The following is a 20,259-nucleotide window of genomic DNA, read 5'->3' on the forward strand; positions in this document are numbered from 1 at the left end:
AACTTAGGAGAACTGAAAATTCCTCACTCTTAAAAGTTTTTATTATGAAAATGGATTGTGTAGAATATACTTTTCATGAAGACTTATCTGAAATCTCAAAGCTTCAATAAACTTGAGACAAATTGACAAAATAATCAATGTAGAAGCTTTGCTGAAATGCTGTAAAAGTTTCAATCAAATGACACTTCAGCAGAACAGCATGCTAGACACAGAATTGTGCATTAAATCAGGAATATAAGCATGAAACAGAAGAAAAAAGCAAGGGTGCCTTGAAATGCATGTGTCCCTTTGGGACTTTTAGGCTTTAGCTAACCTTAAAGCCCTCTGGTGAGAGACATGCTAATCCACCAGCCTGAGCAATGTTGGACGCTCCATTAAAGCAAGTGCACATTATGCGATTGAAATCATGTAAAATAGGAAATCCATTAGCGTATAGAGTTCTTCAGGGACTACTGTCCAACCAAGGCGGACACCTGTGAATCCCGCAAACTTGGAGAAGGATGAAATTTCAATTGCAACCTAAAATTCAGGAAGACAGAGATTGAATTAGCCAGAAGTGATGTGGACATTCACTAGGAAAAAGATTTGATCATTTGTCTTCATTAAAAAGACACAAAGTAGATCTTATGAACTACCACTCAACCTGATGATTGACTTGTCTCTGACTTAATTAGCCAGAAGTGATTCTTTTGGATTCTAGAAATAGGTGCACAAGTTGATTTTGAAAACGCATTAGAAAAATAAAGGCCTGCAAGATAAATGAGCAAGGTTACCTCTCTGGCACCGGGAATTTCATAGATTGATTTGGGACTATCATCAGTGATATATGCTGAATATGCAGATCAAAGCCAATGATTGATCCATTCACTTTGGCAAAATCGACAAATTGCTCTAATTGCTTCCTTGTTGCTGCATGACTAGTGGGATGTTTGGAGAACAGAAGAAAATAATATCTGCCCTTGGAGCAGTAGATAGATCTGGAAAGAAGTTCGTTTGGGGCCCGCATTTCATGTACTCTATGTTTCATACTTGCCAGATTTAGCTAGAAAGTTGCCAGTCTGACCAATTATAACACTTGAGTCTACGTAAGCCTGTCCCAGAAGAAATTGAATGGTTAGAACACTTTCAGCCTGGTGAGAAGACGGTTACACAGCTTGAGAAGCTTCTTATAGTGAAAAGATAGAATAAAGATAGACTGCTACTCTATGCATGTTTTCGAACTCGCTAGCTTTAGCTAGAAACTTGCCTGTCTGACCAATTATGACACTTGAGCCTATATTTATAGCTGATCCCAATCCCACATAAAGAAGAAGGGTTGTGTTAAGCCCTCGATATCCAACGTAATATTTTGTTGATTTTCATATGGATATGGACAAAATACAAAATTGGACTCTCAAACGCTCATAAAGTGCAACAGAAGCAAAACATCCTGATATGCTTCAGGGATTTCTCTCATATCTCTCATAGCCATACTTTCTAATTTCTTTCCATTTTCTACTTTTTCCTTCTCTCTTTCCATTTAGTTTGTTTCAACTTTCAAGGAATTTGAGTCAAGAAAGACTGCAAAAATGCTATAAAGGACATTTCTTACAGCATTCCGCCATCATAATCAAGGAATGAGAAACATTTTATTCTCAAACTCCTACTTTGTGAATACACTTAAATTCAAGTCCTGCATCAAGTGTTTACTGAAGAAAATATTGCTTTAGCTATTGTGGCCCCCTACTGTTATAAACTAGTGAGCAAAGCCACCGTTGAGGTGATGACCACGTGGAGTCCATCACTTGTTATTACGCAGAACTTCATAATGGTTTTTTACATTGGCTCAAGTCCACTTATACTCGGTCAATTTTCAGGCATCAAATAGTCTACATCTTAACTCAACCTCAAGGTTCGAGTTTATAAGTCCTTAAAATTTATTATATATAAATTATTAAGGCCAATTTTATTTGGTATGAGACTTCTCACCTCAGTTTAAGTCTATTGACATTTGGGCAACTTAACAATTACTAACATCTAGATAATATAGGTCATAGTTGAATTGAATCATAAAGCTATACCGGAAAAGATGGGTCTTGGATAGCTCTCTTTACATTCGAACCCAGGAGCAGCTGCTGGCAATGAGACAAATCACAATAAAGTAACCTGTGTTAAAGGCAGCAATACACGATATGATTATCTTACAACGAGGGATTGACATTCTCACCTGAATGCTTCATTACTGTGTGAGTAAGAAAACTTAAAAACAACAAATGCATATGAAACAGTACTGATCTAACACCTGAAGACGGGTAATGTCACATTGAGCACCATCTGATACGAAAACCTCAATAGGCTTTATACCTAGATCCTTATAGAATGCACTAGCAATTGCTTTCCTCAAAGCCTGCCATATAGTTGTCAGAAAATATTACTTGCATGGCACATCAATATAATAATAAAACCAAATCGGAATTGAAGTTCACGTGTTGGAAAAAAGATGAACAGCATGAGACTCAAACTTGACAACCTGGACTTCAATGCATAGGGAAAAAACTTTGCATTTTGGAACCAGCGTCTTTCATGAAAAGAAAACAATTTTCTTCAAATTGCTGGAACAAGCAACCACTGAACCACATACCTTTTCACCTTGCTCAGGTCCATATCCTTTATAACCTTCTATTGTTGAAAGGCCATGCACAAACTGCATGAAACCATGAGTTAAAATTTTTCTTGGATGACATGTAGAGAAATTTCTACATCACAAACTTATGATAAGACGTTTCAAGAATTGGATGAATCTACTTATCTAGAAACAGCAGAAAAGAGGAACCAAAAAATGACAGGTTTTAAAATATCAGAAGAGGAATTTTTCAAGTTGAGCAATCAGAAGAAGAATAATTATCTCTCTCATAAACCCTCTTTCAAAATACAAGTCACTTTCCAGTTTCCAGGTGAATATTCATATTCTAACTCAACAGAAAGAACAAAGTCAATTTAATCACTTACATCGACCATGCTAGATGTAATAACTGTTGGCAAGGGCTCTGTAGTATCACCAAGTCCGAGGTCTATCACTTTCTCATGTGGATACTTCTCTTTGTACATAAACTCATGTCTGTCAATCTGATGCAACTAGGATTCAAATTAGACAACACATCATAAAATTCTATGACATCTCATCAGAATGATGAAATAAATGAGAGTCATCTCTGACTGGCAAATACAATTGAAATTTCCAGACCAACATGACAAGTGATTAAAGATTTCAGAACGTCAAAGTTATTTGGTCAGTGAAGATTACAACCCCTCAACAATGCATCACATCAAGTTCATCAAATAAACAAAATGCTCAACATGAACTGTCAAGTGATGCCTAGAATCTTAGGTGTTAATTGTAATAATAACTATGGTTAAAGAGAAGGTTAATGCACAATCTATTCAAATGGAAGGGTGAAGGAAATTTTGCAAAAAGAAAAAAAAAATATTAACAGCAAGAAGTCTTATCCCATTAGAAAAAGAAAAACATTTATAGTCCATATCTATGTAAAATTCAACAAAGTTTTATATTGACTGTTGAGGGTTTAGCATAGCCCTCCTCTTTTATCTAGGCTTGAGACCAGCTATAACACATAGGTGGGGTTATAAACAATATTAAGAAGAGGCAAAAAATAGTTCAGATAAAAGATCAAGAAATGTGATTAACATTGAAGAAACACCTCTGGAAACAAATAACCATGTTGCAGTTTCTCCATGCTTACATTCCGGAGTACCTTGATACAACTTCCTGCATTTGACAATCATAATGAAAAGTTTAAGGATAAAGGAACACCAATGAGAAATAAATCTGTAGAAACTAAAAGCTTGAATTAAGCAAGTTTATATGGTTTATATATGATACCAAGTCTCAGTACTTGATTCTTCAAACTGCATGACAGCTTGTAAATTATCATGGGATAAACATATTGAATATTGTTCAAAACCGTGTAAGTGAAGATCAAAGTAATAGAGATGACAATGTCATTATCATCAAACTTGATTTTACCTTTGTTTGGCCATTCTAGATGGGAAAAGATTTGTATTAAACATAACACTTCCAGTTGACATCTTGTATATTTTAGGCCTGATTTAAGTTCTTCAATAAGAAACTTGTCTAAGGCTCTGGTTCTTATATATGCTTACAGGTCAACAAAAAGACTTAGAGAGTCTACTGAAGTGTATGTAAATTTCCCTTTTCCACACCTTCACCTAATTTCCGTCATTTTGCTTCGTCTCTTTCTTTTTTTAAATCTCTTCAAATTAAAAGAATCCATCCATCAATTTCAGATTAAAGAACACATCTGTCAGAATATCTCATTTTCAGCTTCTCTTTTCTTCGACCATCCCAAACACTGTTTTAGTCTTTTTCTTCTTCATCATCCTTTTTTTTTTGGCGTATAATTGGCAAAACAGATACACTGCCATGTAAAGTTGTGTATATATGAATTTGGCAGAAGAACAATGGTGCTAATTGAGTTTTTAAGATGCCATCTGAGCAATTTCCAAACCAACTGATGCTCCTTTTGTTGGCAGAAATAAGGATTAAGAGTTTGATTTGTTATATAATGAACTTTTAAGTCCATGAAGTTAATTAGATTTCATTTCAATTTGACCATTTAATATAATACAGATTCTTAAAATATGATGACCCAATATTGCAAAATGTTTATTAACTAAAATGTGTGAACAAGAGAAATTGAGAAGCTAAAATCTTTATTATTAATATTATTTTAATTTTAATTTGAACTTGATCCTGAGCTCAAATAGATCCTTTTGCTAATTTTTTCCCCCTATTGTTGGTTGTTGAAATCTCAAATTTTAAACTCATGAATTATAAAAATGAATATGGAGTGGAAGTCAATGAACATGAAACACCTAGATCGAAGAAAAGTAATCATAAGTCATCTTCTTCAATCATATTAAAACAAAACTTGTGTAGAAAATCATCAGTCACCTAAAATAATCAAATAAAAACAAAATCAAGCAAAGTTTTTCTAATCGTCTCATTTTTTCTTCCCCTGATGCCATCTTAAATTGGGTGAACCTTCGCGATCCTTTCGTATTGTAATTTTTTCATATATATATATATATATATATAAAATAAAATTTATAATGATCACTACGTTCTTCATAATTTATTAACAGGGTAGTTTATTGTTTCAATTCTGTGGGTAGAAAAAATAAATGCATATCAATAAATGAAAAAAAAAATAATGAAATAAACATAAAGTGATTCAGAAGTAGAGAGAACCAAATTGGAGAAGGACAAGGGGTTTGATTCAGAAGTTGAGATCATTGGAATAAACATAAGATAATTAGTTTTTTTTTAAAAAAATTACTGCAGCACATATATGTGCTTGTATCACCCTATAGTGTATAGGGAAATTAGTCCGCAGGTTCTCATACTTTTCTTTAGTTCTAAATTAGGTCACTATAGTTTATTTTATTTTAATTAAATTCTTATAGTTTAATTTATTAAATTTGTTAATCCCTTAAGTTTAAAATTATTAATAAATTATTAAATTAAAAAAACAATTTTAGAATTTATAGAAAATTTAATTTAATATTTTTGGGCAAAAAATTGATTTAATACAATTTTAAATTTTTACTAATTTTTTTATGAAAAATATTTATGTATAGAAATTATTTAGAAGATAGCATAATTATATAAATTGAGTTATAAAAAATTTCTTAATTTTATCTTCAAGGATTTTTAACTTTCAAGGATTAACAAATTTAGTTGATCAAATTATAAATACTTGATTAAAATAAAAAAAATTACAAAGACCTAATTCAACATTGAGAAAAACTATAAAGACCTCCAAATATATTTTTCCTAATATAAAATATTAAAATTAATTAGAAAATCATGTTATAAAAATGAATATATTACAACTTACAAGCATAAGTTTAAAAGAATAGTGTGTCTGAAAAAATTACTCCTTTTGTCCTAAATTATAGAGCATTTTTAAAAAAAAATTATTTTAAAATATAAGACACGTTGAGTATATTAAAATTTTATTAAATGCATTAATTTTACTATTATTCTTTCTCTTTTTTAATTAATTTTTGTATTTTTTCTTTTTAATATATTAAATGATGGATATTTTTAAAAGTTTATATTTTTATTTTAAAAATATAAAATTTTAAATATATTTAATAAAATTTATTAATATATAAAATTTTATTTAAAAATATTTTATAATTTAAAATAAAGGAAGTAGCTTATTAAGTAAGATAACTCCTTAAATTTATAAAACTGTTAAACCTCACCTCTCACTCTCTGTTTTTTTTTTTTTTTTTTGTTGGGGTGTGGGACTGGTAACATAATACTGTAACTTACTTTATGCTCTGTAAAGTGTGATACTGTAACTTTAGAGTCTAATTATATTCCATCTCTCGATATAGTTTACACATTTTTTTTTTTTACGAATGTCCAAATTATTAATAAAGATTGGCCTGGTTAATAAAAATTTACTATATAACTCACAAAATTATAGAATTAAATCTCATTACTAATATTAGAATTTTATTAATGAGTAATTTATAAATATCTTTATAAGTTTTTTTTTTAAACTGAAAATATGCCCTGCCTTGTGAGCTCGTAGGACCAAATCCACATAAACTTTTATATATATATATATATATATATAAAAGAAATGTCCAAACTACAAAGTTATTCTATCTTAATATATAAAGAATCAGCTAGGGAAAATTTATCAAATTATCGTAAGTAATAACACTAATTTTCACTATAATAATACTAGTTTTTCATTTGATATAAAACCATAAAATCTATGCAAAATCATATTATTCTATACATGATGTGGCTCGACTCAAATCGGTTTATGCAAATTAATTACAATCAATTCTCCAAAAACACTGGATTGTTTCCCCTCCCGCTTTATCAATATAGGCTAATAGGCTATAATTATACCTATGATATCATCCAACTGTTGAGATTCGATTGGAAAATTGATTTTAATAGACCAACCACTAACCTACGCATAGTATAATTATTTATTACATTAAAATTCATAAATTTTGTTTACCCTGAAATTTGGTAAATTTGTAAGACAGGTTTTATATACAAGATGTATGTCAATGTCATTACTCATTGTCTCATTTAAGAAAAGACATATCTTCTTGCTGAAATCTAATGTAATTAGTCCTCATCTTTTATTTTGATTATGTATAAAAAAAATTGTAATTTTTTTAATAATTATATAACTTAGTTAAATAGTTTCATAACTTATTGCGTTTAAAATTAATTATTTTATATCAATATAAATCAATTGTACACGTGCGTCTAAAACTTGTCATTAAAACAATCAATTTTGGGTAGGAAAAAAAATAATTATAAAATTGTTTTTACTATCATTTTTTCAAAATTTAGAGTGGGAAAGTGTTATGTTTAAAGAATAATATAGTAATAAGAAAAAGAAGATATCAACCTCCTGCTCTTTAGGCCCAGAAATAAAACTCATTGGTTTCTAAAATTTTAGAATTAGCCACTTAAATGATATTTAGTATTTATGTTAAAAACCACCAAAACATAATTTTAATAGTTTTAAACATAAAACCAAATACGCACTAAAAATAAAAAGATAACGAGAACAGAATTCCTTTTATTCCCATAAGGCTATACTAATTTCTAATACATACAATACAACAATGACAAAAGTGAGGGGAGCTTTGTGGCCTAAACTTCATGCCACTTGAAAACCCAATACAAATTATACATGACTTCTTTGTTGTCACAAAATGATCAATGGGGGCTATGTGAGCTGGACATCAACATAATAATTCATAAAGATAAAAAGAAAAAGAGAGTCCCGAGCGAAAATCATCATATGCACAAATCTGAAGTAGACTTCATCATCAAACCGAAGACACACACTCATCGTCATCATGGATCTGGGTATTTGCTCAAAGGGTAAAGTCTTCTGAGGGATCATCTAGGACCTGATAGCTCATCTGGAGGGATGTGTGAGGTTGAGTCTACTATCCAATTAGCATTGGGGTGGTGGACATAGTTGAAGTCTTGCCGGAACATCTCCTCTTTCTGCCATTGCTCCCACTTCTCTGCCAGGCCATCGCCTTCGAGCATTCGGACTACCTCAGACATTCTGGGTCTTTCCAAAGGGGTGCCTTGTGTGCATAGTAATGCTACCTGGATGAGTTGCTCAACCTCCTCGTCAATATAATTTCCCTGTAAATCAGCATCCACCAGAGTTTCCAATCTCTTGTCTTTCAAAAGTCCTTTCACCTGGATTCAAAAGAGGATACAATATTGACTTACTAATGGAATTTCGATATTAATCAACAGTATTGATACAATTGCAAAGCAGTTGAACGTAGCTCCAATTTCATCTGTCATGTAGAATAAAATACAAAACAAGTAGACTTTTATTTTATTTTTATTTTTAAAAAAAGTAATTTTGTGCATGGGAAAAATCCCATGTGCTCTTGAATAAGACAAAAGGGAATAAAAGATTTAGTTATTATTGAATAGTGATAATAACTACTTAGACGGTCAATCTACCCGCAGTAAATACATAATATTAGACAAGTAGTTTTCTCCATATATGTCATGTTCCTAGTGTGATGAAATTCTTAAAGCAAATGCTCCCGTGCGTTGAAATGCTAGCTCAATTAACATAAGGAACATCCTTGGTTGATGGAAAGGAGACTTTAGACAGCAGAGCACAGAAGCTTTGCATATTAGAAAATATTTGCTCCAGCAATTTTTGTAACCATTTGATAATATTAAACCATGCAGTCTAATAGAAGTTGTCCGATCACAAAAAGATCATAAATATGAACTGATGAAGAAGTTTAATGAACTGAACGCTTACCCAATCAAGCAACATGACATCATCATCATTGGCAAGTCGTGCAAGATCAAAAGCCCTCTGACCAGTTATTAGTTCAAGAAGCATAACACCATATCCAAAAACATCAGTCTTCTCTGAAGACTTTCCAGTAGAGAGGTACTCTGGTGCTATATGCCCAATTGTACCACGGACAGCAGTAGTAACATGAGTATCTTTGTAATCCATGAGTTTTGCAAGACCAAAGTCTCCAACAACTGCTTCAAACTCCTCATCCAACAATATATTTGCTGCTTTTACATCACGATGAATGATCTTTGGGTCACAATGATCATGCAGATAAGCAAGTCCCCTAGCAGCTCCCAAAGCAATACGCTTCCGTATTGGCCAGTCAAGTGGCGGTTGTGTTTCTGGACGCTCTGATAATATAGAACAATGGAGGGCGCAATCAATATCCATTAATACAGATTCATATGAGATGTAAGTGTTGAAATTAATCAGAGCATTCATTTGTTATTATGTCAACGGCGTTATGGTCACATAAAATCTCCAAAATATAAAATCCTTCTATTTAAAAATGTAAAACATTTTTTGAGAGATTGGATGTTAAAAAAATATAAGGCATAGTGTTTCAAGATTTAATCATTGCGTTTTCTCCAAAAGTGCTTAAAATAAATAAATCACTTTATATTTGCTTTAAAGCGAAACACCCTATTGAATAAGAGTAAATATGGGAACATGGTGTCAGTTTGAACATAATTAACTACTTTATTAGAAGGTGAAATTCGATTAAAAATGTCTTACATTTTTTAATTAAGGGAGTATTTTTTATGAATAATTAAAAATAAATCATGAATGATAACTAATAGTAACTTTTCAAATAGAATAGGGGATATGAGAGGAAAGTTCTTTATATGAGACACATCTGAAGCATATGATGAACCAATGTAAATCACATTAATCCTCCTTAAAAGATTAATTATATAAGCAGAATAGAATTATAGAGTACCTCTTAAACATGATGCTACACTTCCATTAACCATGAAAGGATACACAAGCAACCTTTCTGTTGGTGTCATGCAAAAACCACGCAGCCGAAGTAAATTCCGATGCACAGCCAAGCTAATCATTTCCACTTCTGTTTGAAATTGCAGCTCCCCACCCTGGGTGCGTTCTTCTTTCAATCTTTTCACTGCTACTAGAGAACCATCAGCTAAGCGTCCTTTATAAACCTTCCCAAAACCACCTCTACCTAGAATGTTTTTGTTACTAAAGTTATCTGTTGCGACCTGCAGTTCACGCAGTGAAAAACGTTTGAGCTGGCCAAGGTGAACTTCAGGATCCTCCTCAGCTGCCAGAAAAGGGATAGACAAAATATTAGCAAATCTGACCATCACATACAGAATCAGTCCATAAGTTTACCAAATTTTCAATTATTTAACTAACCAGGAACATCAAAGAAATATTCCTGTGGTTTCCTTCTTCGCCAATATGCAAGAGCAATTGCAGGGGCTGCAAACAACAAAGCAGCACCAGCAGCAACTCCACCAGCAATAGCTGCAGTGTCACTGTTACCTACAAAAAAATAACAGTTTTGACAGGAAATCACGAATCATGAGGCAGATCAATCACAAGAAGGTATGGATTTAAGCATCAGGAACAAGCATAAAAAGAAGCCATCTCTTCGAGGTTGTCTACTTGTCTTTAAATTCCTTACGGGCTAAGATTGTGTTTATCACTTCTACTAGGCGTTTGGTTGAGAGGTTTCTTTAAATGAGTATCAATACTAGATATGCAGAGGAATTGAACAGCTTGTGCATTCATATGTTTCTCCTTTATTTTCTTTTGCCATCATTTTAGGGCTTTGTTCTTCACCCATAAGAGGATAACCTATATTTATTTGTATTTTTATTCATTCTTGAACTCCTTCCCTTTCAGAGCATTATAAGCAGACTTTACATTCACTTCATATATTTTGGCGGTCCCTCCACCATTTGGGAGCAAGGGATAAAGGAAACACCCGTTGGTGAAGAGTTGGAGCCAAGGAAGCAGCTTCTCGTAGAGCAAAATTAAAGTGCCAGAGAAGAAGAATGCCTGTCTCTCATAGCATTAATTTTGTACGAGTCATTAAAAACCATTCTTGGGCCTCTGGCTACTTGCTTAGTACCTTACGTTTCTTCGTCAATTGGTTATTTAATTGACCCAACTGATCTAGAGTTGAGTTCTTTCTGATTTGAGTCTAATAATTAAAATTCCATGCCATTCATGTTCAGACTCCGTAAATAACGGTAAAAATTATTAATGCCTATACTTTTTTCTGAGTGTTTCAAATGCAATGGACTCTCACAAAGGAGGGCATATTAGAGTTATATCCTTCTTCATGATTATCACTAAACTACATTAAACACTTGGAACACTCCTGGATTTAGAGTTAGATGTGGAGACCTCACCATTACTTTGAAAATATTCACGTTAGTCCATAATCTTAACTCCATTAGGAATATTTTAAATGATATAAATTTCAGTCCGTAATTTATTTTCAAAATGCACAAGAGGCCAAAGTATTTCACAAGACTATTCATGGGCATTTAATACAAATTCAACTTTTTAGTTGGTGTTATTCTTAATGGGGAGAATCCATCAAAGAACCTCCTAAAAGAATTATTTGCAGGTAAAGACCAAAACGGAATTGTTTGCTGTTAAAATGGTAATAGCAACTTGGTTTTCCCCTCATATGTAAATAATTCTTTTGAGAGGTCATTGGATGCAATTCTCCCTTCTTAATATGGTGTCAGAGCTCCTGTGACTAAGTGGGTCAATAGTTTGATCCTTACCGGCCCCATTCTCTTAATTGAAATTAAATTCAGCACGGAGTATGCTGAGTTCATTTGTAAAGCCCAAAGGTTGTGTGAGGAGATGCGCTAGAGATTATGGTGCAACTGTGCATAGGTCATCACTCAACAACTTAAGCATTTAAGTTGAAATAATCATCAACGAACTTCAGTTTTAATATTAAATGACTTTTTAACAAACTAAAACATCAACAATAAAAAAATAAGATATAAATGAACCTGAACTTGCTGATGGCGTTAGAGAAGACGGAGGACTTGGAGTGACCTTTGGTTGTCTCAATCCAGGATTATTATTAAAACTGCAGTATGGAACACAGTGGTTAGCAAAAATGTTGCATCTCATCCATCAATATCCAAGGAACCAAGCAAAATTATTTTAACCAACCTGATGGGGGTAAACAATGAAAATGAACCATTAACTGGAATGTCTCCTTTCAACTGGTTGTTTGAAAGATCACTAGATTGACAGATTCACCAAGACCATAGTGTCAGCATATACTAATACATGGATAATAGAAATTAACCAAGTGCCTAAATTTGCCAGCTTGGAAAATTTAAACATAGAAGTAAACTCACAGGACTTGCAGTGAAGCAACATTAGTCAAAGAGACAGGAATACTTCCAGACAAGCTGTTATTATTGAGACGCCTATTTCAGAGTGCAGATAGGATTAGTTCATAGAGCACAAACTTTTGATAGATTGAAGAAAAAAGATTGGTCAGAAAGCAAACATCAAATCATAAAATCATGTGTAACTTGTTGCTAAACTTAAATTGGCATACCACAATAGATACTAAACCTCTGACATGACCAAGTGAAAAAAAAATTTATAAATATATATCCAGATATGAGTACAAATTAACATGTAAAGTGAAAGTGTGCCTCCTGAAACCCCTCCTCCCTCAGGTGTGATTAGAAGCCGACATATATCTTATCAAATTATGACATGATCAGCCAATGGAGGTGAAAACAGTCATTTTAGCCTTTAAAGCAAGGACCCGTTCAGAATTGCTGTGAATTTCTGTTTCTACTGAAATAGCTTTTACCAAATGAAGTTAAAAGAACTGCAGTGAGAGGAAAGTAGCCTGTGTCACAAAACCAATGGATAAGCATTTCTATTGATATTATTATGTTTAAAAAATCTTTCAAAAAGGTACTATTTACTATCACATTATTAAAAATGGACATCTATTCAAGAGGGTAGTTAAAAACGTTAGAGGTTATAATGGAAATTAATAATTTCCAGTTTTTTTTTTTACCGAAATTAATAATTTCCAGTTGAGGTACAATTGTCTTCCAAAAAAAAAAAAAAATTCCAGGAGTAGCTTCTATTTTCTGCTTCCTTTCAGCAGTGAAAAAAATTGGCTTCTACTGCCACCTAAACATTTTTTTTTTTTGGAATAAGGTCGCCAAACATCTCATTTATTCACAATAAGTACTTTCTCTTAAAATAGATGCAGCTTCTTCTCCTCCAAAAGTCTACCTCGGTGCAAATTGATAGATTGAATAAACAATCAATTAATCTAAATTACTAACACTTGAACAACTTATTTCTTTTATGAACAACTTATTTCTTTTATGAGGTGGCCAAACACCTCATTTATTCACAATAAGTACTTTCTCTGAATAAAATGCAGCTTCTCCTCCTCCAAAAGTCTACTGTGGTGCAAATTGATAGATTGAATAAGCAATCAATTAATTTAAATTGAAGTGATAGTCCCTACTTTAGGGGAAAATCCACAAATCAAATGTACATATCCTTAAAAAATTCACGATCAAACTAGTATAACTATACCTTAAAAAGACAATCTCCAAGCTCCAGCAGGATTTCTAAAGGGAATACAATCTTCCCTAGTAAAAATCCATTTCATGGAGGAGGAGGAGGAGAAAAGGAGTTTTCCCCTATATACTACAATTAGGTACAGTGTTAACCATTTAACCTACATGAGCCTGATGTGAAGGTACAAATAAAAAAAAAAGGGTAAAAAAGTAGAGGCCAGAGAGCATATGTGTCTTCAAGTTAAACATGACCACCAGACAGTACCTGTAGGTTCAGGCTTTAGCCGGAGTATAGGGAAATTAAATTATATAGCAGACCAGTCATGCTCGAGAATTCAAGAAATTTAGGAAAAGACAGGGTAGTTAATAGCTTCTCCTGATCACCCCTCTCTTAGTCCATACAAACTTCAAACTAGTTACCCTAAATCTATTTTCAATGTCCATATGATAAAGTACAATGGTGTCATGCAATTCATGTAATCGACCCCACTTAGTGAGAAAATACTTGTTGTCGTTGAATAACTGAAGAGAAGGTTGATAGGTACAAGTACCCAATGATGGTCAACTTTTGAATTACTTGTACAATATGAATTTGAGTCGCCAAATATATGGCTCAACTCCTCCAGCCTGATCAGAGGCCTTTAAAAACTACAACAACCAACAGGTCACTATCATCTATTCAAGCATCTTATGTATATTGTATACTGCTCAAATTAATAGCAAGTAGAAGTAGACTAATGATAGCAACAATAAAGGTAACAACACTGGAACGGTATTTTTACTGTAAAAATTTTCATCCACATGCAGGGTTCTAATGGAACTGCAGAAGCTGCATAATCTACCACCATTTTGTGTGAATAAACAAATGCGCGCACGTGTGCTCTAAAATGGTAATACCAGAAACAAAATTATAACAGGTTCAAATATTAGAGATATGACTGAGGAAAGTATGACATACAGAAAACGCAATTTCTGAAGCTTGCTCAAGGTGTCTGGTATGGGACCATTTAATTTGTTCAAATAAAGATCCAAGCTCACCAAGTTGGTCAAGTTCCCCAGCTCGTCAGGGATTTTTCCACTTATATTATTACTATAAAGTTCCCTGTCATTGAAAAGAATAATAACTTCAAATTTGAGCAAGTGCAGCTAAAACAAACATACTCCCTTCATCCCAAATTATAACATACTTTTAGACAAAAGTTTACATACTAATAACCCTCATTAAATACACTTAATAACCTTATTTTTTTCAAAACAAAAATGTAAATTTTCAAAAATACCCTTCATTCATAACCTCAAATCCACACCTAATTAGTATTAAATAGAGAAAGAGAAAGGGTAATATTGGAATATGCCAATTTAATGAAACTTTAATTTTCTCAAAGTATCTTATATTTTGGGACGGCAAATCTCCCCTAAAAGTGTCTTATAATTTGGGATGGAGGGAGTATTATATATTTAACAGAAAATAAATGCATAAGTGGTAGCAAAGGAGTTGAAATCTATTGGCAGAAGGCATAGCAGAAATTGAACGGCTCAAATAGATATTGAAATCTACATATAAGGGGGTGGGGAAGTTTAGAAAATCTTAATGAATAAAGTTTGATTAGCCTTTTTTTTTTTTTTTTTGCAGGAAAATAAAGAAACATCTAAGACAGTTACTTTTACATAAGATACAGTGCATGTGCAATGGAAAACAAACTGATGTTAAACATTTCATTTGATCATGTTTCCTCCATTGAACCAACCCACATACTCTCATACAGCCGAGCTTATCTCACTTACAGTGTTGACTTTACCACAACCAGAAACTTTAAAAGAAACAATTACATAGTTTATTAGTTATTCTTCTTTTTTCACCAGACTGATTCCTAGTATAAAAAATGCAGTGGGGAAGCCAAAAATCAATGCTCTAGTGCTTATATGAAAATAACTGTTGACATGATTTAGCTGATTTGCCTTTATTGCCTAGACCCATCCCCTCTCATGCTCATGACAAAATTTTCTTAATCAACTGGATTGATATAACTGACGTGTCACACTCAACACCAACTCCACGTGCCTCTTGGAAAATGTGATATCTGGTTACAACCTTTGAACATGCTGTAAGACTCAATATAATGTTACCAAAGCCCAACCTAATGATCCAATTTTGCTAGTCTGACTGACTCTAGCAACTGGAGACAATGATCATTCTGTAGAGATAATAATCACAGAATGCCAATGACCTCAAGAAATTAAGGAACACAGCTATTATTGATGGCACTGGTATCAAAAAGATGATCTATAGTTTGTTCAGAATGCTTAAATCGTTCAGTATCAGATTTAATATTCAAAAGAAAACATCCCAGGAGTTTACACATCAGTAGATGAAGCAGAAAGATCAACTTATTTGCTTCGACTTCAGGACAATAAAGAGGAGAAACAAAGAGAATGATTTGGTAAAAACAAACATTGTTAAGAACTAAGTTTAAGTGCTACTTAATTAAAATTGCCAACACTTGTTTCAAGAAGAGAGATGAGTATCTCATCACTTATAAAAGTGGAGCCTCAAAGTCACAAATTGATTTTCTTTTGATTAGGAACACAGATAGAAGACTCTATAAAAATTGCAAGGTGATTCTCGGGAATGCTATAATGACACAACATAGAGTCCTTGCCCTTGATGTGTATATTATGAGTAAAATTCAAAAATATTGACAAGTAGTAGCACCAAGGATTAGGTGGTGACAACTAAAAGGTGAGAAGTAAGATATTTTTAAGCGGAATCTTTTGGACAAAGGAATTTGAAAATCTCAGAAAAGTGCTAACAACATGTGGGAGGATATGGCTAAAAAGATAAGGGAGGTTGCAAAAGTAGTTTTGGGAGAATCAAAATGTTCTGGTCCAAGAGATAAAGAGTCTTGGTGATGGAATAATAGTGTATAGGATAAAATCAAACATAAAAAGAACTGTTTGAAAGCCATACATTTGTGTAACAATGAGGAAAATTGGGAGAGGTACCGTATGGTTAAGAAGGAAACTAAGAGAGTTGTGAGTGAAACTCGTTCTAAAGCTTTTGAAAAATTTTATAAGAGCCTTGAGATGAAGGAAGGAGAACGAAACATTTATAAGATTGCTAAGAGTAAGGAAAGAAAATCAAAAGATCTAAAATAGGTAAGGTGTATAAAGGATTAAGAGGGAAGAATTTTAGTTACAGATGATGAAATTAAAAATAGATGGAAGACTTACTTTTCCAAACTTTTCAATGATGGAGAGGGTTCGTCTAGTAACTTGGAGGATTTAGTAACCCGTGAAGGAGAACAAAATTTGTCATTCTATCGAATAATACGTGATAAGAAGGTAAAGGAAGCTCTTAAAAAAATAGCAAATAGTAGAGCCAACGGACCTGATTGTATATCTATTGAAGTGTGAAAATGTTTAGGTGAAGAAGGGGTGAGATGGTTAACTAAGTTATTTAATGTGATTTTACAGTTTAAGAAAATGCCTGACAAGTGGAGGAGAAGTACATTAATTTCTATTTATAAAAATAAAGAGGATATTCAGAATTGTACTAACTATAGAGGGATTAAACTCATAAGCCACAAAATGGAATTGTGGGAGAAAGCAATTGAGCACAGGTTGAGATTGGAGACAAGTATTTCTAAGAATTAGTTTAGTTTTATGCCAGGTAGATCGATTGCGGAGGCAATTTATCTACTAAGGGGATTAATGAAAAAGTATCGTTGTAAAGATAAAGATTTACACATGGTTTTTATTAATTTGAAAAAAGCTTATAACTGTATACCAAGAAAAGTGCTTTGGAAAGCCTTGGAAAAGAAAGGAGTACGGCTTGCTTATATTAAAATCATACAGGATATGTATGAGGGGATAAAAACTAGTATAAGAACGTCTAGTGGTCAAACAAAGGACTTTCCTATAAAGATCAGACTAGATCAGGGATCATCTTTAAGTCCTTATCTGTTTAACTTGATCCAAAATGTTTTGACAGAACATATTCAAGAGGAAATTCCCAAATGTATACTCTTCGCGATGATATAGTTCTTGTAACAAAGACAAGATAAGAGATTAATTACAAAATTGAGTTATAGAGGAGGACATTGGAGTTGAAAAGTTTTCATCTGAGTAAGAATAAGATGGAATATTTATATTATAAATTTGGTAAGAGACTAGTCGACAGTAATTTGGAAGTGAAATTGGGAGATCAAATTATACTTCAAGTGGAAAAGTTTAAATATTTGAGAGCCATTATTCAAAATGATGGCGAAATCAGTAGAGATATTTCACATAGGATTCAAGCTAGGTGGTTTAATTGGAAAAAAGCTAAAAAAGTTATTTGCGATCGTAAGGTACCTAACAAAATTAAAGGAAAGTTTTATTGTATTGCTATCAGACCGGCTATGTTATATGATAGTGAATGTTGAGCTCTAACGGAACAACAAGAGCATAAAGTTGGAGTGGCAGAGATAAAAATGTTACGATGGATGTGCGAACATATACGTAAAGATAAAATTTAAAATGAGCACGTACACGAAAAAGTGAGGGTAACACCTATTGAGAAAAAAATGGTAGAAAATCGTTTGAGATGATTTAGGCATGTAAAAAGAAGACCGCGGGAGGCACCAATGAGAAGAGTGAAACATATAACTTTGAGCCTGTTAATAGGGGTAGAGGAAGGCCTAAGAAAATACTCTCGAAAGTTGTTAAACACGATCTCTTAATTAATAATATTCCTAAAAGCTTGATAAATAATAGAGCACTATGGCATCTCGCAATCCATATAGCCAACACTACCTAATGGGATAAAGGTTTGTTGTTGTTGTTGTAAGTTTAGGTGCTACTAAAACCTCAGGTAATTATGTCTACGTAATTTTAAGCTCTTGGGACAGTAAATTAAGAAATCATCTTTTCAGAAGCCACTGAAGAATGACTGAAGAGAATACCAATAAAATATTATTCTTGGACACCATCTTGGATTCAGAAAAGATGGGACAAAACAATATCCTGGATTCTCAACTTACAAGTATTGCAAATTTGTGAGCTGACCGAGCTGTGAAACCAGTTGACCCGAAAGGTTTGCATTTCCAAGATCACTGTGACAAAACATGCAAATTAATTTTGTTTACAATACATCTTTTGTCCAAAATTTTTTTTTTTTACAATACATGCATTAAGAATCACAAATTGACAGGCAAAACCACATAAATAACTTACACCCGGGTCACACTATTGTCACTGTTGCATGTAACATGAAACCACGTGCAGGGATTTACAAGGGTAGGATCCCAACTTTGAAGAACATTGTTAGGATCGGCCACACTGGTCTTCAATGCATTCAGGGCATCACCTGTCTTAGAGAAAAGCAATTTTCAGGTGCAAACATTCTTAATATCCAATCACGTGGTCCTACACGAGTTAAACATAGTGACAGCTCACTTCACGCAAATGAAAGGTCAACTACATCAATTTATGGAAACTAATTAGTGTCAACAGGGTTGCATTAGGAAATATGTAGAGTATAAGAAACGTGAAGGCAAATAGCTAGAGGTTAGCCTCAGTGAAACATTCCTAATTCTAGGCTAACTAACAAAAGACACATGATTTCCATTCCAAGATCATTAGGTCCTTAAAAAGCCAGTTAGACGGGTAAAAGAATAAAAAAAAAATTTGGGAGAGGGGAGTGGGGGGCAAAAAATAACCAACAGAAAAAAGTAATGTTGCCACTTTATGATCACGGAATCACCCAAGCTAAATCATACAGAGCATAGGCTGAAATATTACAAAAGCTACTCCCTAGATGTAATCATATTCATTTTCCCCAGTATCGTCTGTCAATAGTATCTATGACACGGCAACAACACAACAATAAAGCCGAGAGGCTAGTAATCAGATCAGCAAAACAGAATTAAGCTAAAACGTCTCTAACAAAGCTCATTCGAAGCATCAATTTATAGGGAACAGATATTTTTGAAGTAATTAAAACCCCATAGAGCATGGTCAAAAGCAACACGCACCTTCCGCATTGCCAGAAACCTTCAGTACCAAATCAAGCACCAAAATCACCAAAAGAAGAAACGAACCGATCCAAGACGAAATCACTTCCTTCATATTTGCTACCTTCTTCAACTAGAATTCCGAGAGCTTCATAACCATGCATAATCAACCGATTACCTCCCTAATTCACAGACCCTCTCTTGATCCTCGATCTCCACAATCCCCAACAAAACCCAGAAGTATCTGCACCTCGTTGACCATAAGAAGCTCGAATTCCGGTGACAAAACTCCAAAATCGAATTATGGGAAGCTCCAATCCTCCTTCCTGTATTCTCTCTGTCAATTCCCACGACGAAATCTGGAGCTGAAATCTCAGATTGCTATCGATGGTTACCCGAAAATGCAGTCAACAGAGAGGAAAGCGGATTTCGCAGCCTCAACTTTTGCCAGGAGACATCGCAAGGGGTTGGGGTGGGGAGAAAGCAGAGTCAATGAATACTGCATCGTTTGTTTAAAAAATTTCTTCATCTTTTTATTATTCTCACTCGTTCGTTTTTCCCTACTTTTAATATTCTTTGATTTAAAATGAATTAATTAAGCGTAAGAACTGTAATCAGAAAGAGAAATTCAGATGTAATGAAAAGGAGGAGGGGGGGGGGGAGAGAGAGAGAGAGACTTGCGAACAGTCAGTACTAAGCAAGTAGGGTCAAAGACGCACGCTTGCACGCCTGTAATGGTCCCCACCAACCATCGCTTCAGCCCTCTCTGTTTTTTTTTTTTTT

The 20,259-nt window shown here is 33.4% G+C and overlaps 2 protein-coding genes across 3 annotated transcripts; both read right to left on the reverse strand.

The window, feature by feature from the left end:
- Positions 1 to 188: 188 nt before the first annotated feature.
- LOC129285033 (aminotransferase ALD1, chloroplastic-like) lies at positions 189 to 3,932 on the reverse strand. Its single transcript, XM_054920579.1, is given in 12 exon segments — positions 189 to 438; positions 441 to 519; positions 774 to 841; positions 844 to 927; positions 930 to 1,025; positions 1,028 to 1,091; positions 2,061 to 2,111; positions 2,282 to 2,386; positions 2,621 to 2,683; positions 2,989 to 3,105; positions 3,699 to 3,766; positions 3,881 to 3,932. Coding segments are annotated over 12 exon segments (981 nt in total). The 3' UTR covers positions 189 to 304.
- A 3,694-nt stretch (positions 3,933 to 7,626) lies between these two features.
- LOC129285651 (BRASSINOSTEROID INSENSITIVE 1-associated receptor kinase 1-like) lies at positions 7,627 to 20,042 on the reverse strand. 2 transcript variants are annotated; one of them, XM_054921416.1, is made up of 11 exons: positions 19,498 to 20,042; positions 18,698 to 18,834; positions 18,505 to 18,576; positions 14,442 to 14,585; positions 12,281 to 12,352; positions 12,090 to 12,161; positions 11,924 to 12,003; positions 10,299 to 10,427; positions 9,862 to 10,203; positions 8,877 to 9,271; positions 7,627 to 8,287 (listed from the first exon to the last, which is right to left on the reverse strand). In XM_054921416.1, the coding sequence occupies exons 1-11, from the start codon at positions 19,504 to 19,506 to the stop codon at positions 7,973 to 7,975; spliced, it is 1,767 nt and encodes a 588-aa protein (XP_054777391.1). In that variant the 5' UTR covers positions 19,507 to 20,042; the 3' UTR covers positions 7,627 to 7,972. The 2 variants fall into 2 exon arrangements, with proteins under 2 accessions (XP_054777391.1, XP_054777390.1); XM_054921415.1 differs by having other exon boundaries at positions 18,698 to 18,830; positions 19,498 to 20,040.
- Between the last annotated feature and the right edge of the window lie 217 nt (positions 20,043 to 20,259).

The sequence above is a fragment of the Prosopis cineraria genome, unplaced genomic scaffold, assembly GCF_029017545.1.
Source record: "Prosopis cineraria cultivar Desert tree isolate PC_DT_omini unplaced genomic scaffold, ASM2901754v1 PC11, whole genome shotgun sequence".
Classification (NCBI taxonomy): domain Eukaryota; kingdom Viridiplantae; phylum Streptophyta; class Magnoliopsida; order Fabales; family Fabaceae; genus Prosopis; species Prosopis cineraria.

Coding starts and splice junctions, on each gene's coding strand:
- LOC129285651 (XM_054921415.1), bottom strand. CDS start 19,591: ATGAAGGAAGTGATTTCGTCTTGGATCGGTTCGTTTCTTCTTTTGGTG. Junction 18,577..18,697: donor GACAATAGTGTGACCCGGGT/GTAAGTTATTTA, acceptor GTTTTGTCACAG/TGATCTTGGAAATGCAAACC. Junction 9,272..9,861: donor TGTAGCATCATGTTTAAGAG/GTACTCTATAAT, acceptor CTATATTATCAG/AGCGTCCAGAAACACAACCG.